The sequence below is a fragment of the Oncorhynchus nerka genome, linkage group LG13 (genome assembly GCF_034236695.1).
Source record: "Oncorhynchus nerka isolate Pitt River linkage group LG13, Oner_Uvic_2.0, whole genome shotgun sequence".
In the NCBI taxonomy this organism is placed as follows: domain Eukaryota; kingdom Metazoa; phylum Chordata; class Actinopteri; order Salmoniformes; family Salmonidae; genus Oncorhynchus; species Oncorhynchus nerka.
This window is the reverse complement of record NC_088408.1, coordinates 74,177,877-74,202,330: the sequence shown is the minus strand read 5'-3', so window position 1 is coordinate 74,202,330 and position 24,454 is coordinate 74,177,877. Positions and strand designations below refer to the sequence as shown.

Genomic DNA, 24,454 nt, shown 5'->3' with positions numbered 1-24,454 from the left:
CTCTCTGATGAATCTGTTGTCTGTCACACCTGAGCTCCCTCTACGGTCTGACTCTCTGATGAATCTGTTGTCTGTCACACCTGAGCTCCCTCTACGGTCTGACTCTCTGATGAATCTGTTGTCTGTCACACCTGAGCTCCCTCTACGGTCTGACTCTCTGATGAATCTGTTGTCTGTCACACCTGAGCTCCCTCTACGGTCTGACTCTCTGATGAATCTATTGTCTGTCACACCTGAGCTCCCTCTACGGTCTGACTCTCTGATGAATCTGTTGTCTGTCACACCTGAGCTCCCTCTACGGTCTGACTCTCTGATGAATCTGTTGTCTGTCACACCTGAGCTCCCTCTACGGTCTGACTCTCTGATGAATCTGTTGTCTGTCACACCTGAGCTCCCTCTACGGTCTGACTCTCTGATGAATCTGTTGTCTGTCACACCTGAGCTCCCTCTACGGTCTGACTCTCTGATGAATCTGTTGTCTGTCACACCTGAGCTCCCTCTACGGTCTGACTCTCTGATGAATCTGTTGTCTGTCACACCTGAGCTCCCTCTACGGTCTGACTCTCTGATGAATCTGTTGTCTGTCACACCTGAGCTCCCTCTACGGTCTGACTCTCTGATGAATCTGTTGTCTGTCACACCTGAGCTCCTCTACGGTCTGACTCTCTGATGAATCTGTTGTCTGTCACACCTGAGCTCCCTCTACGGTCTGACTCTCTGATGAATCTGTTGTCTGTCACACCTGAGCTCCCTCTACGGTCTGACTCTCTGATGAATCTGTTGTCTGTCACACCTGAGCTCCCTCTACGGTCTGACTCTCTGATGAATCTATTGTCTGTCACACCTGAGCTCCCTCTACGGTCTGACTCTCTGATGAATCTGTTGTCTGTCACACCTGAGCTCCCTCTACGGTCTGACTCTCTGATGAATCTGTTGTCTGTCACACCTGAGCTCCCTCTACGGTCTGACTCTCTGATGAATCTGTTGTCTGTCACACCTGAGCTCCCTCTACGGTCTGACTCTCTGATGAATCTGTTGTCTGTCACACCTGAGCTCCCTCTACGGTCTGACTCTCTGATGAATCTGTTGTCTGTCACACCTGAGCTCCCTCTACGGTCTGACTCTCTGATGAATCTGTTGTCTGTCACACCTGAGCTCCCTCTACGGTCTGACTCTCTGATGAATCAATTGTCTGTCACACCTGAGCTCCCTCTACGGTCTGACTCTCGCCATACCCCTCCTTCCTGCTCTCTCCTTCTCGACATATTTTTCTACAACAAACTTTACTGTTCCCAAAGGGCAATTGTTTTGAAACAATGTACAGACAAATGACATAGGTGAAGTAGAACACGTTGATGAACACTTTGACCCACTTTCAACTGGTAAACACTTTAATAACATCATTATCCACAACACTGCCCCTTATTCCTTCTTTCTTCTCTCCTCTGCTCTCTTCCTCTTCCTCTCGGGTGCAGTGGGAAGTGCTATAAGCAGGTAGTCCTGGCACCCGTGTTGGAGAAGCGTTCAGCCGACTCGTCCCTGGACTCTCTGCCCCACACGGTCACCCTCATCTCCATGCCCTCTGCCACCAACAGCAAGAGGGGCTTTTCTGTCTCTGTCATAGGGGACGCGGCCAGCGGCTTGGCTAGCGTGCAAGTCAAAGAGTGAGTGGATTTAACTGTCACTCACAGCCAGTGAATCTATACACCCCTGACTGTCTAGAACTTGAGTGGGACAGGATGAGTCATGTGTTGTGTTTTTTGTGATTATAGGTTTGCTGAATAACAAGGCATTATTCCTTGGTACCCAGATGTTTGTACATCACCAATAAGACTATGTAACCTGGATGTTAAATCCCGTGTCTCTTTACTTTGGTGGTGTTATTATAGTCTTGATACGGACTCGGCCAAAGGAGTCGCTCATTAGTTGATTGATGTACTTGATGTTGTGGACAGTCAGATACACCCACCTCTGTATTGTCTAGGTGCTCACTGCTGATTAGTCAATAGAACCAGCTCTCTTCTAGTTCATGCTGATACTGGTGCTTCTGACAGACATGTATTTGTGCTGTATTTCTCTCAGAGTCCGAGGGATGCATATCAGCCCGGAGGTTCGGGATGCCATCCACGTTGGTGACAGGATCCTGGAGATCAACGGTCTTACTGTGGGGACACTGGTGGAGGAAGAGGTGAGCTGCATGATCCCGTTTTTCACCATTCACTGACGTTTTACGTGGTTAACTGCATAACATTCAGTAGTTTGAATAAAGCAATGAAATGTAGTCTCTATTCAGTAGTAACCCAGTGGTGTTTTATAAAGCGCGACTATTACATAAGTGTTTGCAACCGTTGCTCTACTGTGCACCTCATTTTCAAACACTTTTAAAACACGGAAGCCAAACGCAGAAACTATGGATACAACTTCCCACTCGCTCGCATATTATTCATAATTCATTTGTGCGCCACTAGAAATCCCTGCATTAGCATGTTTCTGTTAGCCGAAACATCCTGACAAAATACAACAGATCACTGGCCTTATGTGTCTGGACCTTGTTGACTAAACTGCAGAGAAATCCCCCCATAATTGGTTACCCAACCAGGCAGGATAAATGCAGTTATTTGTAAATGAATACTGCTATGCGTTCAAAACACCGGGGCATTTGACTGGTTATTCAAATGACATAGGCTTTTCACTGCAGTTTACAGCCTAGACTAGAGTTTTGTACTCAATTGAAAACAATAATAATATTCTTCATTACATTCTGATGTTGTAGCCTAGGTCCCTAAAAACTGAAACATAATGTAGCTTTTCCAGCTGCATTCCCAGGCACTGGGAGGGAGCACACTCAGCACAGCTTCGGGATCAGCTTCAGGATCAACTTATTTTTCTTTCGCTGTGTAAATTGGCAGGACATACACTGCGGTACTAAGCCTAACATTGAGCTCATGAATTATGGTATAATATGCATACGCTTCTACTTATGCTATAGGCTACATTTCTAGCCTCTGTCTTTGTTCTGTTGCACAATTGCGCACCTGGCCTCCGCTGCCACGGCGATTCCTCTTACATCTTGTGAAGTCCCAGGAAAAAGCAGACTACAGAATGTGGTTGGACACTTATTTTGTCTTTTTTTGCCTACTTATAGCTTATAGGAGGAGAGATGCGCGCTTGCTCTTGCTTGCTGAATGTAAAATAGGCTACAGCATTAGCGGTCGGGGAGTTTGAAAGGAGAATCACATATTTTCTTATAGTAGGCCTATCTTAACATCGATAGGTTACATCCTGACAAAATATACCATATGAGCGGCCTGCTAATGTACCTTTCTTGTCCTTCTAAACTGTGGAGAATAGACCCAAACTGATCCATATTGTTTCATAATCAGGCCTAGGCTGTAGGTCTATGCAGTTATTTGGGCACGAAACAAAACAGGATGTTTAAGCGGTTGTTCAAATTTGCCAACATCACTGCAGTTTACAACCTAATAATTGTATATTCACTTGAGAATGACAATACATTTCTTGTTGCACTGTGTTGTTGTAGCCCGGGTACAATAATTGTCTTGTCTTAAAAATGTAGGCTTATGCCTAATCAATAGTGGAAGAATAGGCCATTCCTCTTCTCATGAAATCCCAGGGAAGCTATAGGATATTTTTTTAAATACTTTTTAATACTAAGCCCAATAACCGATTCAGGGAAAGAAGCAGGCTTGCTTTTACTAATTGCTGAATGTAAAACAGGCGTACAGCACATGCATTTCGGGGAAAGTTGAGGCGAGAAAGTGCATTAGTGTGGTCGTTTTGGGCCGGTAATGATAACATTGTTGCACTGATGCATTGTAAATACACTACATGACCAAAAGTTGAACATCTCATTTAGAGGTCGACCGATTAATCGGAATTTCAAGTTTTCATAACAATCGGAAATCTGTATTTTTGGGCACCGATTTTGCACATTTTTTAAAAATATATATATTTTTTATGCCTTTATTTAACTAGGCAAGTCAGTTAAGAACACATTCTTATTTTCAATGACGGCCTAGGAACGAACGGTGGGTTAACTGCCTTCTCCAGGGGCAGAACAACGGATTTTCACAGAACGGCGGTCCCGTTCTGTGAGCTTTTGTGACCTACCACTTTGCAGCTAAGACATTGTTGTTCCTAGACGTTTCCACTTCACAATAACAGGACTTACAGTTGACTGGGGCAAGGCAGACATTTGACGAGCTGACTTGTTGGAAAGGTGGCATATAATGACGGTGTTATGTTGAAAGTCACTGAGCTCTTTAGTAAGGCCATTCTACTGCCAATGTTTGTCTATGGAGATTGCATGGCGGTGTGCTAAATTTTATACACCTGTCAGCAATGGGTGTGGCTGAAATAGCCAAATCCACTAATTTGAAGGGGTGTCCACATACTTTCGTGTATATATAGTGTAGTTGCACAGGCATAGCCTAGTTGAGCACAGTGAAAACGAAGACCCAAAGGAATTGACAACCGTTAGAAAAACCGAAATCACTTGCAAACCACTTGAGCAATGAGTTAATGACATGCTGTAATAGATGCTCAGGATAAATGGCGTTTGTTGTCGATTACTACATTTAAATACAGGTTATATTATTTTTTGTTAGGCCTACATGTACAGTGAAGTATTATTTGCAGTTGTCACTGACAAAACACACCTTGACAGCACTGAATGGTGTGAACCAGTATCTGTGCGTTAAGAGACCTCATGAATGGTTTTGTGTTATCCCCTTATTAATAGGCAGTGTGCAGTAGGATGCGTTGATCAGTTGATTAGAATGATAAACTTTCCTGTACAGGCTCACCAACGTTTTATAGTTATGTAGCCTATAGTTTCTCATTATAGTTATCGTTATTGGCTTGGTGGCTGGCCCTTAACTCTTAAACAACACCACTAACGTAATTATCACAACAGAACTACTAGTAGGTCTAGCTAACATTTACATTTAAGTCATTTAGCAGACGCTCTTATCCAGAGCGACTGACAGCTAACATTAGCGAACGTGAATGAAATAGGCTACATATACACTTACACTTGTTTACTTGACTTTTAGACTCTATAAATTGACTCCTTCAAATAATTGACTCTAGCAAGTTTGCCACCGGCCCGCTGTAGTAGGTAAGTAAAGCGGAAGTCAAATCCATCACTTCCATTGTTTGGCTGTGCCCATAGCCACGTTCTAATATGAGGTGATTTGAAGACAGAACATGATCTTTGCATTCTGTCCATTCTGCCTTCATTTAAACATTCTTTAGTTGGGGAGGATGGCATCTGGAAGGACTCAACACAATCTCACCACACCACCTTACCAAACCATGTGCATTCCAATGGTGCATTCACTGATTTAATTTGAGTTCCCACCTTTCCTGTTTGCCACAAGGTGCGTTCGAATTCAAATTCTTTGGCTCCATTCAAGTCATGTTGTATAAGTCCATTCGATAGCTCTTCGGGTGGTCAGGAATCCGGAACCTGTTCTCATTGGAACCCTGCCTGGTTCTTCTAATTGCATCCCGTGTTCTATGGGCCTTATACCAATACCTCTGTCATTAGTGTTGCGTGCTCATCTTACTATGTCAGAGAGGACTTTGTCCAAGCAGATTATGTATTTTCATTGGTGTTTTTAGGTGGAGGACCTCATCCATCGGACCAGTCAGACACTGCAGCTGCTCATAGAGTATGATCCAGTCAGGCAGCGGTTGGACAGGCTCAGACTGGGGTCCTCGCAAAACCGCTTGGGGGTCCCCGCCACCTCCCGCATGCGCCTGTCTTCGCCCTCTAACAGTGTTCTGGAGAGGACAGACGTGGTGGATGACGGCACCCTAAAGAGGAGGTCTCTAAGGTACAGCTGAACCAGCTGACCTTAGGAGAGAGAGTCTAATCATTGGGGGCAGAAATGGAGAGATACAAAGTTATTTATAGTTTGTTCCAGTATTTCTTGATCTACGTATGTCTGATTGACATTTGTCCCTCTCTGTAAATGGAAGGCGTAGCAACAGCATCTGTAAGTCCCCTGGGCCAACCTCCCCTAAGGAACACCCTATCCTGACCCGGGACATTGGGCGCTCCGAATCCCTGCGCTCCTCCAGCAGCTGCTCCCATCGCATCTTCCGCCCCTGTGACCTCATCCACGGAGAAGTGCTGGGCAAGGGCTTCTTCGGCCAGGCTATCAAGGTCAGCTTCTCACCCAACAATCAACCTCTTTTTCCACACACATCTCAATCTCTCACATCTACTCCATGCCTTCACACAGGTGTCAGTGTTTTGTTTTTCTCCTCATTGACAGGTAACCCACAAAGCCACTGGTGAGGTGATGGTGATGAAGGAGTTGATTCGCTGTGATGAGGAGACGCAGAAGACCTTTCTAAAGGAGGTCAGTAGTCTAGTCCACTCATCCTTACGGATTTGCTTCAGTCTTCAGAGGGAAAAATAAGCTTCAGATTTTTTTTCAAAGATAAAATGTGGAAATTGATTGCTGTGGTGTTAAAGTTCAGATCGAAAGCATAAAGGTGAGTTTTTAAAGATGGATGGAATCTGCAGTAAGGGGAAATGGCGCCACTGGCCGCCCACCACCGTTGTTATTGTTTTTGTTGTCGAGTTGAGGAGAGTCATGGTAAAACAAAGTTCAGTACATATTGTGGTCTTCTATTGCGCGTGCAATGATGTCCGAGGTAGAAAATACTGTGTTGGTTGTTTACAGGACGTGGCTGGTTCACCATTAAGGATTGCAGCTTTAAGTGTATCTCTCTCTCCAGGTCAAAGTGATGAGGAGTCTGGAACATCCCCACGTGTTGAAGTTCATCGGTGTGCTATACAAGGACAAGAGGCTGAATTTAATAACCGAGTTTATTGAGGGAGGCACACTGAAGGATTTCATTGGAGACATGGTGCGTTTCAGCTAATTAATTCACTTAACCCTCTCTTCTCTCCCACTGCACCAAAATATAGTTTATAAATAAATAGCTGTTACTGTTTTTCTTAAAGGTATACTTTGAGGGCCTCCCGGGTGGCGCAGTGGCTAAGGGCGCTCTACTGCAGCGCCAGCTGTGCCATCAGAGTCCCTGGGTTCGCGCCCAGGCTCTGTCGTAACCGGCCGCGACCGGGAGGTCCGTGGGGCGACGCACAATTGGCCTAGCGCCGTCCGGGTTAGGGAGGGCTTGGTCGGTAGGGTTGTCCTTGTCTCATCGCGCACCAGCGACTCCTGTGGCGGGCCAGGCGCAGTGCACGCTAACCAAGGTTGCCAGGTGCACGGTGTTTCCTCCGACACATTCGTCTCTCCCGAGCCCGTACGGGAGTTGTAGCGATGAGACAAGATAGTACCTACTAACAATTGGATACTACGAAATTGGGGAGAAAAAGGGGTCAAATTCAACACAAAAAAAGGTATACTTTGGGATTTTGGCAATCTACTTACCCGGAGTCATATGAACTTGTGGATATAATTTTTATGTCTGGCAAGTATGAAGGAAGTTAGAGGAAGTCAGACTTCCAGACATTGTGCTAATGCTAGTTAGCATTGGCTCACAAAACTACCTATATACTGGACACAGAGACGAAAAATGGTATCCACGAGTTCATCGGACTCTGGGAAAGTAGATACAGGGCTTCATTGCCAATCCCAAAGTATCCCTTTAAGGGCCTGTGCTGTGTGGGACTGGGACTGACTTGACCTGAGGTAAACTCTGCTCAGATAAAGGCTGTTGGCTCAGTGGTGGGCTGGCTGGCATGTCAACCAGCAGAGATGTGGAATGGGGGTAAATAGAGCAAGTGTTCCCAGGTGAAAATTCAAAGGAGTTTATTACCACCTTTACTTCCCAGATTGGATCATTTACACCGCAGTCCAACAAAACATATGGTCAACAGCAATCAGAGGGAACTGGAGTTTTAATTATTTGATTTGAGATTTTCAGTGGTGGGTTACACTATGATTTTGTGTAACTTTCCTTTGAACTCCCACAATATTCTGTGTAGCCATAAAGGCTACTCAGGGGCCCACCTAGTAATTTCTTGTTGTTTATTTTTCCATGGGTTGCTACAGGACCAGTTTCCATGGGAGCAGAGGGTTAGTTTCGCCAAAGGCATTGCTTCTGGAATGGTAAGTTGGCCCTTTCCAGGGATATTTACTGTTGGAGGTTAAATACTGTCCATGTAGACACTGGCTGCTTTTTGTTCAGCTGGAGCAGCTTTCAATATGTATGGTGGTAGTTAAACACAATGCATTTTAAAGGTATGGTACTTGGTTTCAGGTTGACTCTGACTCTATGAACTGAGATCAGATTACTTGAGGCAGGGATTTCTCTTGCCAATGGGTCATACTGGAGTGTGGGGCTTTGCAGTGACCTACGGGTAGCCATATGTTCCACATACCTTAATGTCTGTCTTAGCCAACAGAGTGGCAGGCCTTCCAATTTCCCTGGAGACCACTTCAATACTGACAGTTCCTTATTCTCTGATTCCCTTTCCTTACAACCCACAGTCCCTCCACAGAAACACAAGTATGTAGGACAACAAAATAATTTATTGTCAAGACATTGTCAAATGATGATGTTTCTATCAGCCAGGCTTAGTGGGAGACGTTTTAAAGCTACATTGTTTTCTATGCAGCATAAAGCACTATTTCTGTCTTTAATATGCTTCCACTTGTGGATGATTGGTTTGTTTGACTATTTTTTCCTTATTTCAGGCTTACTTGCATTCAATGAGCATCATCCACAGAGATCTTAACTCTCACAACTGCCTGGTGAAACTGGTAGGTGACCTATCCTGAATTGTACATGGCACGCTAACTCAAAGATAGACAGGTAGAGGAGAATATAGAAGAGCAGAGATCCATTTGTTTTCCTGATCCATTTACAGAAACACATGCAGATACCACTCCTGCTTCAATATCTCTTGTTAATCAGTCATTGTTTCTCTCCTATACCAAAATGTGTGTTTGGCTTCTAAACTGTTAAAGATTGATGTACCGTGGGTACTGTAGCTTCTTGTTTTAGATTAACCTGGAGGCAGGGTGTTCTAGAACATGTTTTGTTGTTGTGACAGAAGTCTTTGATTGGGACAGAGTAGTCTTGTTGGTACAGGCCAGGTAGAGCTATGTTCTATTCTAGCAGCAGAACACAACTCACAACAACATATTGTGTAAGTAATAAAGTACAGGCTTATATAGGTCTTCACAGAGCTTTCACTGTATGGCAACCCTCCATGAGGTGTAATGAGTCTTGTCTGTTATTTCCACAGACAGATTCATTGATTTACATGTAGTGACCTATGTATAACTGTATACCTGCAGTTGATATACCCATCTGGTCATACTTTATTGTGATTTATTTTATTGGTCATTGACTTTACACACAAGCAACAACTCTTGGAAACAATCTTATCTTTTGTTGTTATTTGACCCATATTGATTGAGGTATGTTAAGTAATATGCTCCTTGACTGAAGAAAACACCTGGCACTGTTACATTGCCACGTCATATTCTGTTGCCCTCTAACCCCTGACCTCCCTCAGGACAACACAGTGGTGGTGGCAGACTTCGGCCTATCCCGGCTCATGGTGGAGGAGGTCAAGCAACCTCCCCCTGAGAAACTGGTCAATAAGAAGAGGGTTTTCAGGCGCATTGACCGTAAGAAGCGCTACACGGTGGTGGGGAACCCCTACTGGATGGCTCCAGAGATGCTGAATGGTGAGCAGAGCAGGAGGACCCAGCGTGGAGCTGTGGATCACGCGTATCATTCACTTTGTATGCTGGCCTGTTAATTAACATTTTGTCATCCTCAGGTAAACGCTATGATGAAAAGGTGGACATTTTCTCCTTTGGGATTGTGCTTTGTGAGGTAAGAATACCATTTTAAAGGCCTGCTTTTTATATTTACTCACAGAATTAGGCTATGTGCTGTATGTTGAAATGGAGAATACTTGTTGTGTTTGGAAATTGCGCTAATGTTGCTTCTGTATCATTTATTTTGTTTGATTTGTCCACAGTGTTGGTCAGATACTGCAATCTGGAGTGTATATCCATTTTTAACTCTCTCTCTTATTGTAGATTATTGGGCAGGTGAATGCAGACCCAGAGTGCCTTCCCAGGACCTATGACTTTGGCCTGAATGTAGACAAGTTCATGGAGAAGTTTCTCCCTGACAACTGCCCTCCAGCTTTCTTCCCATTGGCTGTGGCTTGTTGTGACCTCATCCCTGAAAACAGGTGAGTTGAGACAATTGTTTTATACAGTGGCTGATGGCTTAAGATGATGAGTAATGTATTACTTTGATACACAAGTCAGTGTAGTGACAACATAGCTGTAGTAGGCATGTATATAAAACATTCTGTAATTGAAGGCTCAAAGTAACAGCGAAAACAAAGGTAGAGAGAGACCAGGGAGGGAGATAACAGAGAGGGGGTGAGGGGTAGCACATAGAACAGAAAGCACAGTGTTTGTAACTGAGCTGAACGGCCACATGTGGGAAAGTTTTCCCCTGCCTCCCCATGAGACGTTATCCAGGCTATTCTCTGCCCTCTAGAGCCACAGAAGCAAGTGGAAAAACCGAACACTCTTCAGAACCAGATAGCATCTCCGTCTCAGAAGGCAGATTGCTCCCTCATGTTCTCTCACACCATGACCTTCCTTCCTGGTTGTAACCTCTCACCCCCCTGTATCTCCCCCCCACTCCCTCCCCAGGCCTGCCTTCCAGAAGCTGGAGGACTGTTTTGAGGCCCTGTTCCTTAACCAGGAGATGGGCATCCGTCTGCCAGCCGAACTGGAAGAGCTGCACCAGAAACTGTGTCGACTCCACCCTCCAAAAGAAAGCTCCTCGCTCCCAGCTCCCCAGAGCACAGTCCCAACACCAGCCCCTCCAGAGGAGTCCAGCCTGGCTGACAATGGCACCTAGCAGACGCCTGCCCCTCTGGATCCCCAAGCCCTCCCTCTAAGACCGCAGCCTGGACTGCACTAACACAGCTGGAGGAGGGGTGGGGAAGACAAACCTAACTCATGCCATCTGGGAACTGGATAACCTGAGCTAGCTGGACCAAGCTCCTCTCTCTGTGTGTTATGTTGATATGGTCTGTAGTGGATGTGTATGAGTGACCATACAGCTCTGAGAGCACCAAGGAACTGCAGTGTGTGTAGACTGGAGACAAGGGAGGAGACACATTTTAATGAGAAGACTAGAGGTGTTTGGTATTTATTTTTGTCCTGTTACATTTTTTAAATGCTTTTTTTTTTGCACACACCAGGACATGCAAGGTTTTACACATCTGTTTGCCATGCTATCAGATCCTGTTATGTGGTTGGTTCTCTGCTCTCTCAATATGATTCCTTATTTTATCGAGACAATCTCTCCACAGCATTTAATATCAATCCTCATGTGAAAGCTGTTGTGTTTTTCACGGACTGTTTTTATCTCGTCGGGTGGGTCTTAAGTTGTAGTGTGGATTGTGGAGAGAAGACTCGCTCAGCAGGCAACAGCAGTGAAAATCGAGATGTGTGACAGGCTAGCTGATTGACGGAGTTAACCCAGGGCAGAGCATTTGGAGTGAAGTTTGTTTACCAACAGGAGGACAGAGGGGTATCCTACGAAGCAGATTTGAGTAGTTCGCAAGGTTACTTTGGTCAACTCGGAATAACTGGTCATACGAAGGTGATTCACCTTTTGTCCAGGTAAATTTCTATGACAATGAATCCTTCAGAACTAACCTTTTCCGGGTCAGGCTAATTCAGTTAACTCTGCTTAACTGAAACGACTGAGCCACGAGTTGAGGACTGCATCGTTATCCCTTTCAATTGGAGGAAGACGACTGATTAAAATGTATCACATTACACATTTATTACTGACGGAATGCATTTACATTTTCCAGCACAGGACCACTTAATGCAGATTTAATGCAGTTATTTTATCGATAGGAGTGGGGAAAGAAAGACGGTTGTGCATTGATAAGCACACCAAAGTCTGCATTAACGATAAGTAATAAATATACCATAGCCTGCTGAATTAGCAAGATACCTTTTATTTTAGTTTGACTTCAGCACAAATTAAAATGTGGCACTGACATGCCCATGGATCGAAGTTTTAGCATTGTCGCAATGACGAGTTCGGCATTCAACTAGCCATGTGCAACATGCACTCGCAGTTACAAGCCTGCTAGAGTTAGTGGCAGGCGGACAAGCAATATCCACTGTCATAGTACGGATGAAGCCTGAGCTGGAATGTGAAGCTAACTGAAACTAGTTAGCTTTAGAAAACGCTAAGTAGATTTAGCTTGCTTTGTAGGATACCCCTTTGGCGTGAAGAGCACAGCAGGGACCAAACAAGCACTCTCTGAGGAGGCCACACACTCACACCAGTCAGAGAAATATGTGGAGCTGTGTCAAAGGAATGTCATGAGCTCACTGACCAGGAAAATCCTCGTCAAACAGTGATTCAACTTGAAATGTGACCTTGATTTTTAGAGAACCTCCCAGCTTCACTGATGGCATCAGATTCACTCTACAACTGTTAACAGTAATCATCCTTTAGTCTTATTGTCATGTGGTTTGTGGGGCATCTACTAATGTAAAGTTACTGTAGAGGGTGGACATGGTAGTGTATAGATTTTCTTACAATTAACAAAATGTTTTTAATCCACTAAATTAACTCTGAATTTGTTTTGTCCATGTGCACATGGACAGATTTAAAATTGTATAATGATTTGAGAATTTGGAGCTATTGACAGATTTGGAGTTTGTTATAGGATGAATAGTGTTTTTACATGCAGAACAATTTTAGAACCAGACTGGTACCTGGTGCTTGTTGATAAGGACCACTCAACTCTGATTGGACAGCATGAACCAGGTGTGTACTTAATGTAGCTCTGCTCTCAAAGGCATTGTACAACTTACTAAAAATGGCTCTGTTTACACAGGCAACCCAATTATGATCTTTTTCCCACATTCGTCTTGACCAATCACATCAGGTAGCCTATCGGTTAAGAGCATTGGACCAGTAAGACATCTGGTTCAATTCCCCGAGCTGACTAGGCAAAATCTGTCTGTGCCCTTGAGCAAGGCATTTAACCCTAATTGCTCTGCTAAATGTATATTTTTCAGATCTGTTTGGTCAAAGGACAAATTAGTAAAATATCTAAATTGGGCTGCTTTTGTAAACCCTGACAAAGTGAATTGTAGTTAAATAAAACTGGATTTATATATTTAAGTTGGCTGTAAGAAATGTATATATGCCTAAGGGAATCAAGGGTTTGTAGATTTTGTTTAGACATGAACAATATTTGTAGAATATGGAGATTAAAATAAACATGGTTTTGTTTGCTAGCATAATCTAAGGTACTGATTTGTACACATTGTAATCACTTATCACCATGATGTTGAATGAATACAATTCATTTTTTGCTAATATACTAACTTTAAAGATGCACACAAACCCTACTCTCTTTGTAAATGAATGTGTAGATGACCACTAGAGGGTGGTAGTGTATAACTTTGCTCATGGGATGGGTGAATCTTAAACCTGATAGTCTTGTTGAATTCCCAGTGAGCATGAGTCACTCACTTTTAGCAGGTTTCAGCTAAATTAAGGAACTCATTTGTATTCATTTAAAAGGTGAGGAATGAGGATGCAGTTATGCTTTTTCAAAGTACATTCTATTGAAATCTGCCAAACTTACAAATACAAGTACTCATTTCCAATGATTAGCAACAGTGAAGAAACTTTTTTTTTAATCAGCATTGCACCAAAACTAAGGAACCAATGATTGAAGAGTAATCCAGTGATGCAGAATGACAACCATTTCAAAGATGTCTAAATCACAAAAGACAACAATTTGGAGTGATGCAAGATATTGCATTAGCAGAAAAGAGCAATCATGTAAAGCAGAAAGATATTACATTTAATCCCAACAAGAGATTGTTGGTCAATAACGCATTACATTTTCTAACCAACTGTGGCATTAATTTCAGCATCCTGTTTCAAAACATGCAACAGGCTGCTTATTATGCAATTATTCCATCCTGTACATATCATATGGTAGGTTACCTCAGTTTGACTCATATCCTGTTTACCCTTTTGCTTTGCTCGTCTGCTTGCCCTGACGTTTGGGACGAATTCAAATCTAATGCCCCAGGCTTCAACTTTTAAACAGACTTCTGTTCTGCCCAAGTGTCATTCAGACAGCCTCTGTCCGGTTCTAGCCAGACTTCAGACTAAGCTGTATTCTGTTTCACAGCTGTGCTGCGGCATTTCCTCCTGAGAACAGACTCTCCGATTTACAAAGACGTCTCCCTTTTCCTGTCAGTTTCTAACCTAAGGAACCATACAGCCTGTCCTCATGTAAAGCCACCGACTCCTGATGTTTCTAGTTACTGCACATTGGTTTCTATCACCCAGCCTTATGAGTTAAACAGAAGGGTCACCATGTACAAATACATTCATTATGCTAAGGCAACGTCACAGCTTCAGAGAGCAGGAGATGTTTCCTTTTCTTTTGCAGATCTGACATGAATGTTCCCTCATGCTAATTATTACTCCACATCTGTTCCAACGGCCTTTAAGATGTCTAACGCAGATGTTTAACAGGGCTATCCTATTCCTATACTAGATGCCCTCCCCAGACCCGCCCTAGCACAGCCAAAAGGGCCAGGGGACGTGTAGCATTGTTTTCTCAGGTAAGCCCATAACACCAAACTGCCGAACACCTCAATATAAAAAAAGAAGTCACGGCTATGAATTCCCCCTTTCCAAACACTGTCTCCTACTCTTCATCCAAAGCTTATAACATCACCCTCCATCATTAATGTTGATTGATGCACATCCCATTCACAAGACAATCATACTGCTATAGCAGAGCGTCAGCCCGTGATCATGTTTTCTTGGATATGAAATTCTTAATGAGCATCCCTGACATGCACTTTTGTACACAACCCTCCCCGATTGGTCTCCACGTGGAGTGAAATTAGTCCTTCAGCTCCACCTGTTGTCATCTTTTCCCCTGTTGGTGACACTTGTGTTAAAACCAGGGCAATAAGGACACAATTTAGTCTTTGGAGCTCAGCCCTGCTCCCCTTCTCCTCATAGGCCTTCAAAAAAAAGGGGGGTTGATTTGGGGGCTGAGGGGAGTATTTGGATCCTTTGAGGTTCGAATGTCCTTGTTCATTCCCAATTCAGTGGGGTGGTCAGTGCTCAGGCTCCTGGGGTACCAGCCTGCTGGCCCATCAGGGGGTCTCCCCCCTCCATGCCCTCCTGCGTGGGGGTCTGCTCCTGGGCCATGATGACAATGGAGTTCTCATCCACCAGCTCACAGGTTGGGTTGGAGAAGGCCGACAGGGGCAGGGTAATCCTCTGCATCTCCCGCTCATACACTCGCTGCTCATGCTGCTTCTTCAGGTCCCGACCCCTGCAACAAACAGCACAGACACAAGAGGTTAGGATGACGGTGGTACTGATCATCGGAGCAGATTATGTAGGCGCATGGGGTTGTTTACAATAACAGTTTACAGGACTAATGTCTTTAACCTGAAGAGAAAAAAACACTGCTATGAATCAGAGTTTCATCATAGCATGCCTCGGCAACTTCCAATGACCTGCATCATCTTTTGAAACACAGAGACAGCTAGGTCACGATTTCTATTTATGACCAGAACGAGAGGCAACATCCCATACTGAGTCTCATATCACTGGGATGAGGCTACGGTATCTGGTCTGGCACAGGGAATGTTTTGATGGGACCGGGGCTAGGTGGTGGCAGGCATCCTGCAGTATGACATAAGCCAGTCCAGGCAGCTGACTGGGGCAGAGTGTCAAATGGCACCCTATTTCCTAGAGCTCTTCTCAAAAGTAGAGCACTATGGAGGGAATAGGGTGCCATTTGGGGTACATTCTGAGGGTGTGAGATCTGCTGAACCCTATCCAACACAGGGAACATGCCATTCTTTTGGACTGGCGCCTCTTCCTGCTTGACTGCTTCTATGCGACACGTTACGCAACTGTGCTCTGCTCCACTACAGCACGGATTCCTATGCATTGGGTTTGCATAGTGTAATTTTAGGAATCAGCAAATCCTCCTAACCCGACTATTCACACTTTTCCTAGGCTTGTGGGGCCATCCTTCCAAATCTTGTTGACTTGATAAGCACGGGCTTCAGAGGCTACACTTTTTTCTTAAAACTGATATTACTGCGTGAGAAATAAATAAATTTCCTTTACCGATTTAAATCAAGCTACTTGAAACACACCACCCCCCCCAGCTTCTTAGAATAGATAACGCTGACAGTCACATAATCAGATTGAACAGCCAAACTTGGAGCTCCAGAACATTTAGTTCTATGCCAGAGGCCATCAGTCAGAATCTCCCATCTGCAGAACTGGGTCCTTTTCTCTGCCTGCTGCACCACTGCAGTAGATTCTCCATCTCCCCCAGGACTTCTGCATGCTCTCCTGCTCTCCACTACTTCAGAAACATCAAACGCGGGTGCTTAAAATAGCCAGGCTACAGGCGCTCTCTTTTTTTCTCCCTTCCGCTTTCATGTTGTTGTTGTTGTGGCTTCTGAACAGGCCTCATCACATTGGAGAGAGACCGCTATCAGGATGGGTAGTGGAGGGAGGCAACAGGATGGGTAGAGGGGGAGGCAGCCTGTGGCCTCTGCTACACATCCTGGTAACATTCTGTGCCAACTGCCCACACAAGCCCTCCCTCACCCCACTGAAATTCTGCCTGAGAGGTTCCAAGCCTTTAACTGGTGCCTGTGTCATGGACACAAGTCTAAGCTGTGCAACGCTGCATCAGAGTTCTGAATCACCAATATAGTGGAACATTTTGTTCATGTTCTATTTCGGTCTCTCTGCGCTATAGAAATAAGCATCTGTTGCAAATCAATGTAACATTGTGTGTCCCTACTCTCTGAAACACCATTTGGTGTAGTGGTTCCTGGGTTCTTACGTCACTCAGACATACCACATGATGCAACCTAACAAAGTAGTAGACAATAACTTGGGTTTTAATGCTCTGTGTCTCCAGTCAGAGCACCTAGTGTAGCATAGTGGCTGATACTGACCTCTTGTAGAAGTAGCCGAAGGTGATGCCCACCCCCATGAGGATGATGATAGCCATCATGAGGATGCCAACCACATAGCCTGAGAGAGACAGGACACACAGGCTCTATGGTTACCAAACTGAATTCAAAGGTTTTATATACAGTCTGCATTTGAAAATGTGCATATCAGTGCACCTCACATTTTATCCCTATGATAATATTGTCCTTTATAACTCATTTATATCCATCTCATTCTATTGTACTAAGCCGAGCTGCATCAAGCTGGACCACTCTTTTTAAGAGTATCCCTTGAGGCTCACGTTATGGCCCTATCACCTCCCCCCTATGTTAATCCCTCTGCTTCAGCAGTGAGATCAGGACATACCGAGAGTGCCCAGGTCCTTCTTCTTGGGTCCTGTGCGTATCCGCTGGCTGATGCCAATGACTGGCTGGACCGCAGCGCCCCCTCTCTGGGCTGACCCAGACTTAGTCAGCTCAAAGACCTCGCTCTGTGCTGTGGTATGGGGGCCTGCCTCTGTAGGGGCTTCGTCTGTGGACAATATGAGAAAAGCAGATAAGATCAACAGCCAATCCCCATACACCGCCCGACCACCATGTTAGTTTGCTTTCTAGGTTTACTGATGTTGCCTTTGGGTTTGCATACTTGAACACATGATAGTAGTAGTGGATTAAATTTAACTATTGTTTAATTTCACTAAAAGTGCTTTTATTGTAGAATAAATGCGTGAATAATTTCCACTTTGTCCCATTTTAAGAAATCAGACAGCATGGTTTCTAAAATCACTGCATTGTTTGACATTAAAAACGTTGCTGCATGGACTCAGTAGGACGAGGAGAGCTACTGGATTTGTCTCATTTGTTCACTTTGGAAGCAGTTCTATAAAGAAATTAAATAATTAAAAAGGACAGCCATTTCCCAGCAAAATGGGGCAGAAGTGCACTACACGTCTCGGAGGAAAGGAAGCTGCTAGTGTCAACATCTGCTCTTGAGCTCACTGAGTCAGGCCCTACCCCTCCAGAAAAAGTTGTTTATCAACTCTGCTGGAGTTGAAGAGCCTGAGGTCATAACCAGCAGTAGCCAATTACCTACTGTCTCCATGGTAAAAGTATAACTTTCCACCAATGGGTTGAGGAATAGGGTGGGGTTACACCTACCCTGAGGCAGCCATCTGCCTAACAAGTTATGGCTCTACAGGCTCAGTACGGACAGGGCCCTTGTTATTGCTTGACATGCACCGCCTTCCCAGACAATGTGAGAGCAAAGGTCAAACCCCAGGAAACATCCTCAAAGTGGATTAACTGACAAACTGGCCTAGTCTTTTCTTCTCCTACAGCTTCTCACGTGGGATAAGATATTTCTCTAGAGGTGCCTAATTAGCTGTCTTATTTGAACATTGTGCACAAAGAATTAGGAATTAGAATACTTTAATAGGATCTCGACAATTTTGCAGCAGTTCTTGTATAAATTGTTGCATAACTATAAAATAATATACCGTCAAAAAATATTGTGGCAAAAGTGCTCTAGCTTCCTTATGAGAATAAATACATCCTAGGTTCCCAAGAAAGAAACTAAGGGGAGCCATGTGTTTTCTTTGTTCTCACGGCCCACTGGGGGGGAAGGGGAGTGTCCCACCATACCACTTCCAGACTCTCACTTTGGATTTAATAATAACATTCACAGGGGTAGAAAGAGCCTCAGAAAAACATTAACATTTAATCTCTTTAAAGACAGACATTCCCCAAATACAGTGACACCCTTTTCCAAGGACTGCATCGAGACTCAATTTAGGGAAGGGCTGAGGCGACAGTCTTTTTCCCATCCAGTAATGCATTTTGCCCAGCCTTGACCTACATTTCAATGTCTGCACAATATTTATTCACTCCGTCGCAGCTATGTTTAAACAGCATTTTACATACATTTTCCCAATGTAGTCTATTCACCTGCGCACTGTATGCATTTCAGTAACCACGTTTCCATCCACATGTTATGCAAGTCATACCGTATAAAAAATACATCACGACAGCTGTGATGGAAACAGGAAGTTTCGGTACAATTGTATAAATGCCGACAGATCTTTCGTTCGACATTGTGCGATATTTGTGTCTAAAATAAATTGTGAGTAATGGCAGTGGAAACACCAAAAATGGATATAACAACCATCATATCGAAGTAAACTTGATATTGTGTGGTCCTCCCACTATGACTTGGGAAACAATGCATTTTATGAGGCTACAGATTAAATAAATGATGAACTTCACAGGGTGGTGAAAGTGCACAGCGATCTTGATGCTCCTTTCCAATAAATATTGAGGGTCTTATTCTGGTGACATGACAAAACTATCAGTAGCATTGAAAATGCGATGGAAACGCATTGAACTTAAGTTTTCATGTGCCAAATAAAAATCTAAAGTGAAAAAGTACATTGTGTGTGCACAGTACATTGTGTGTGCACTATGTAATCACGAACTGATTTTTATCTGCAACAAGTCAGTTTGGTGGAAACCTGCCACTGGTGAGAAAAAGTGCATATTTTCTTGATGCAGCTTTTAGAATAGTCAAATGAAAATATGTTGCCAGTTGGATGGAAACCTAGCTAAATACCTTTGCAGGTGTCAATGGCACATGATTGTCTCTGGGCTTGTGCGTCTAGGCCAGTCACGTAGCACCAGGGCTTCTCAGAGGAGTCTGGGTTACGGCAGTAGTTATGGTCCCCAACGCCTACAGAGCATAAAGAAAAGGACACATCAACCAAGTCCTCACAAGGATAGTAAAACAAGGAACATTCTGACAAGTGGGGACATGTTGCTGGTCCCCACAAGGAAAAGGCTATTTTAGGTTTAAGTTCAGGATTACAATTAAGGTTAGGACTAGGGGTTAAAGTTAGGTTTAGCATTAGGGAAAATAGGATTTTGAATGGGAATTAACTGTTTGGTCCCCAAAAGGATAGTAAAAACAAACGTGTGTGTGTGGATATGCATGTGACATCTTTGATATACTGTACTACTGAAATGCATACTCTGGGTAGGTATTTTGCCAACAAGATACAGATATTAGCAAGGTCAGGTTTGAACTATAACCCACAAAGAGAGACTAGAGCCTGCAGTTATACACTCTAAATAACATATAGAACCAAACAAACTGTGTACCATTAAAACAAATGTGAGTGACATTTAAATCATGGCACTTGTAGTGAACACCACAGCAATGGTAGCAGATGACAAACTTGTGTCAAATCAATGAAACAGCAATTTGATGGCATATTACATGTTTGATTGTGTAATGTAATTTACCCATTTGTGAATCTGTATATGCCATTATATCATAGTCCCGGGTTGTGTTGGTCCAGTTTAGACAGGTTTGTCCTGCGGAAGAGCTCTGTTGCTCCCCTCTGTACTCCACACCATTGAATCTGATGCAGTCTGGGGACACATTCAGTGATTTATGGAAAAATTGTATTGAAAATTAAGAGGATAAATTACCAGCAAATAAAACATACTAAATGTGCACTTACTAAATGTGCAATGTAAAAGTCTGATGTTTCCACAATGCAATACATTCAAAAATGAATTCCCATTGAAGTGTCGCAATTATGCTTAATAATAATCAACAAAAATTGTATTATTGAATCTTCTTGTTGTAAACAAATACATAACTTATTTTGCAACTGCTTAGACATTTCTCAGGTCCTATACAATAACGGAACTATAAAATCCACATTTTAAACTGAAAATAGGATGATAACTTTTTCAACAAAGCATTGCACATTAATTAAGTAACAAATGTACACATTCTATCGGATAATGTGGACTAATGTGAACAAAGGCATTGATTTTCAGTCATATGAATGTTACCTTCCACAATGGATGCGCTGCCCACAAAAGCGACGCTCAGCAAAACAAAGTGCAACGACAAAAACATACTGTATAATTTATAGGATGAATTAAAACGAAAACAATATGCACGAAAATTAAATTGATAGGCTATTTCTCAACCCCAAAAAATAACTTTGTGTGGAAGCCTATGCTGAATAATTCAGTCAAACTGCTCCCATCTGCAGATCAGCCCTTTCTTGTCGAAGGGAGTAGAGCTTTCTTCGTAAACAGCCTCTCTCTTGGACAAGGAAATCCCATTTGCAGTATCGTGCGGCTGCGCCAGCATCTTCAAGGTCCTAGAGCCAACCTAGCTCCATGCATAAAAACAGGTGTGTAAAGTACTTATAAGTGTTTTTTTTGTTGTTGCTGCTACTTTACTATTTATATTTTTGACAACTTTTACTTTACTACATTCCTAAAGGAAATGTACTTTTTACTCCATACATTTTCCCTGGCACCCAAAAGTACTCCTTATATTTTGAATGCTTAGCAAGACAGTAAAATGGTCTGACTCACATACTTATCAAGAGAACATCCCTGGTCATCCCGACTGCCTCTGATCTGGCAAATGCTTCGTTTGTAAATTGTCTGAGTGTGCCCCTGGCTATCCATTAAATAAAACATTTTTTTAAATGGTGCCACCTGCTTTGCTTAATATAAGGAATTTGAAATTATTTATACTTTTACTTTTGAAACTTAAGTACATTTTAGCAATTACATTTACTTTGATACTTCAGTGTATTTAAACTTTCACTTGAGTCATTTTCTATTACGGTATCTTTACTTTTACTCGAGTATGACCATTTTGTACTTTTTCCACCACTGCAGAAAACAAGCTTTATCCATTGGGACCAAGTTTGAGCACCTGTTGCGTGACACTGTGAATAAAATAAATGAAGCAATGTTGTCTCTGTACAACAATGTGAGCCTGCTGCAGGTAATTTAATTGATTACTAATCCCAAAACTCAATTAGTAGTCTTCCCAAACCAGAAACCGTGGATTGATGGCAGCATTCGCGTGAAACTGAAAGCACGAACCACTGCTTTCAATCAGGGCAAGGTGACTGGAAACATGACCGAATACAAACAGTGTAACTATTCCCTCCGCAAGGCAATCAAACAAGCTAAGCATCAGTATAGAGACAAAGTAGAATCTCAATTCAACGGCTCAGACACAAGAGGTATGTGGCAGGGTCTACAGTCAATCACGGATTACACTTGCTCCCAGGCAGACTAAATAACTTTTTTGCCCACTTTGAGGACAATATAGTGCCACTGACACTGCCCGCAACTAAAACATGCGGACTCTCCTTCACTGCAGCCGAGGTGAGTAAGACATTTAAACGTGTCAACCCTCGCAAGGCTGCAGGCCCAGACGGCATCCCCAGCCACGCCCTCAGAGCATGCGCAGACCAGCTGGCTGGTGTGTTTACGGACATATTCAATCAATCCCTATCCCAGTCTGTTGTTCCCACATGCTTCAAGAGGGCCACCATTGTTCCTGTTCCCAAGAAAGCTAAGGTAACTGAGCTAAACGACTACCGCCCCGTAGCACTCACTTCCGTCATCATGAAGTGCTTTGAGAGACTAGTCAAGGACCATATCACCTCCACCCTACCTGACACACTAGACCCACTCCAATTTGCTTACCGCCCAAATAGGTCCACAGACGATGCAATCTCAACCACACTGCACACTGCCCTAACCCATCTGGACAAGAGGACAACAGCTCGGCATTTAACACCATAGTGGCCTCCAAGCTCGTCATCAAGCTCGAGACCCTGGGTCTCGACCCCGCCCTGTGCAACTGGGTACTGGACTTCCTGACGGGCCGCCCCCAGGTGGTGAGGGTAGGCAACAACATCTCCACCCCGCTGATCCTCAACACTGGGGCCCCACAAGGGTGCATTCTGAGCCCTCTCCTGTACTCCCTGTTCACCCACGACTGCGTGGCCACGCAAGACTCCAACTCAATCATCAAGTTTGCGGACGACACAACAGTGGTAGGCTTGATTACCAACAACGACGAGACGGCCTACAGGGAGGAGGTGAGGGCCCTCGGAGTGTGGTGTCAGGAAAATAACCTCACACTCAACGTCAACAAAACTAAGGAGATGATTGTGGACTTCAGGAAACAGCAGAGGGAACACCCCCCTATCCACATCGATGGAACAGTAGTGGAGAGGGTAGTAAGTTTTAAGTTCCTCGGCGTACACATCACAGACAAACTTAATTGGTCCACCCACACAGACAGCATCATGAAGAAGGCGCAGCAGCGCCTCTTCAACCTCAGGAGGCTGAAGAAATTCGGCTTGTCGCCAAAAGCACTCACAAACTTCTACAGATACACAATCGAGACCATCCTGTCGGGCTGTATCACCGCCGGGTACGGCAACTGCTCCGCCCACAACCGTAAGGCTCTCCAGAGGGTAGTGAGGTCTGCACAACGCATCACCGGGGGCAAACTACCTGCCCTCCAGGACACCTACACCACCCCATGTCACAGGAAGGCCATAAAGATCATCAAGGACAGCAACCACCCGAGCCACTGCCTGTTCACCCCGCTATCATCCAGGAGGCGAGGTCAGTACAGGTGCATCAAAGCTGGGACCGAGAGACTGAAAAACAGCTTCTATCTCAAGGCCATCAGACTGTTAAACAGCCACCACTAACATTGTTTGGCTGCTGCCAACACACTGACTCAACTCCAGCCACTTTAATAATGGGAATTGATGGGAAATGATGTAAAATATATCACTAGCCACTTTAAACAATGCTACCTAATATAATGTTTACATACCCTACATTATTCATCTCATATGTATACGTATATACTGTACTCTATATCATCTACTGCATCCTTATATATCATCTACTGCATCCTTATGTAATACATGTATCACTAGCCACTTTAACTATGCCACTTTGTTTACATACTCATCTCATATGTATATACTGCACTCAATACCATCTACTGTATCTTGCCTATGCCGCTCTGTACCATCACTCATTCATATATCTTTATGTACATATTCTTTATCCCCTTACACTTGTGTCTATAAGGTAGTAGTTTTGGAATTGTTAGCTAGATTACTTGTTGGTTATTACTGCATTGTCGGAACTAGAAGCACAAGCATTTCGCTACACTCGCACTAACATCTGCTAACCATGTGTATGTGACAAATAAAAATTGATTTGATTTGATTTTAAATGGCCTTTGTGTCCATGTTCTAATCCAGGGATTGGCAACTCCAGTCCTTCGAACCTGTGTGGTGTCACACTTTTGCCCCAGCCCCAGCTAACACACCTGACTCCAATAATCAACTAATCACGATCTTTAGTTTAGAATGCAATTACTTTAATCAGCTGTGTTTTCTAGGGATGGGGACAAGTGTGACACCACTCCGGCCCAGTTCCACTGAGGGTCCTAAATGGAACCAAAAACGTTTCTCCTATGGACAGCCCAAAAAAACCTTTTTCTAAAGGTGTACATGCTCAAATAGATCAGGCCTATATTGCAC

General features: G+C 43.8%; 2 protein-coding genes across 2 annotated transcripts in view; one reads left to right on the top strand and one right to left on the bottom strand.

Annotated features, from left to right (window-relative positions):
• limk2 (LIM domain kinase 2) overlaps positions 1-15,081 on the top strand; it is a 41,673-nt gene extending 26,592 nt beyond the window's left edge. Inside the window, exons 5-16 of the mRNA XM_029678224.2 lie at positions 1,476-1,664; positions 2,083-2,188; positions 5,647-5,861; positions 6,007-6,193; positions 6,306-6,392; positions 6,775-6,906; positions 8,058-8,114; positions 8,703-8,768; positions 9,530-9,704; positions 9,800-9,855; positions 10,065-10,222; positions 10,698-15,081. Of these exons, the coding sequence (XP_029534084.1) occupies positions 1,476-1,664; positions 2,083-2,188; positions 5,647-5,861; positions 6,007-6,193; positions 6,306-6,392; positions 6,775-6,906; positions 8,058-8,114; positions 8,703-8,768; positions 9,530-9,704; positions 9,800-9,855; positions 10,065-10,222; positions 10,698-10,908 (1,639 nt within the window). The 3' untranslated portion in view covers positions 10,909-15,081. The remainder of the gene's footprint in view (positions 1-1,475; positions 1,665-2,082; positions 2,189-5,646; positions 5,862-6,006; positions 6,194-6,305; positions 6,393-6,774; positions 6,907-8,057; positions 8,115-8,702; positions 8,769-9,529; positions 9,705-9,799; positions 9,856-10,064; positions 10,223-10,697) is intronic.
• On the bottom strand, positions 13,709-21,189 carry LOC115140112 (phosphoinositide-3-kinase-interacting protein 1-like). Its single transcript, XM_029678226.2, has 6 exons — positions 20,913-21,189; positions 20,352-20,480; positions 19,663-19,779; positions 17,425-17,589; positions 17,061-17,139; positions 13,709-15,403 (listed from the first exon to the last, which is right to left on the bottom strand). The coding sequence occupies exons 1-6, from the start codon at positions 20,977-20,979 to the stop codon at positions 15,190-15,192; spliced, it is 771 nt and encodes a 256-aa protein (XP_029534086.1). The 5' UTR covers positions 20,980-21,189; the 3' UTR covers positions 13,709-15,189.
• Between the last annotated feature and the right edge of the window lie 3,265 nt (positions 21,190-24,454).

Excerpts from the sequence above, each read along its gene's own strand:
- LOC115140112 (XM_029678226.2), bottom strand. The coding sequence starts at position 20,979 with ATGTTTTTGTCGTTGCACTTTGTTTTGCTGAGCGTCGCTTTTGTGGGC. Across the intron at positions 20,481-20,912 it reads CAGCGCATCCATTGTGGAAG|ACTGCATCAGATTCAATGGT; the intron begins GTAACATTCATA and ends ATGTGTCCCCAG. Across the intron at positions 19,780-20,351 it reads ATATACAGATTCACAAATGG|GCGTTGGGGACCATAACTAC; the intron begins GTAAATTACATT and ends TATGCTCTGTAG.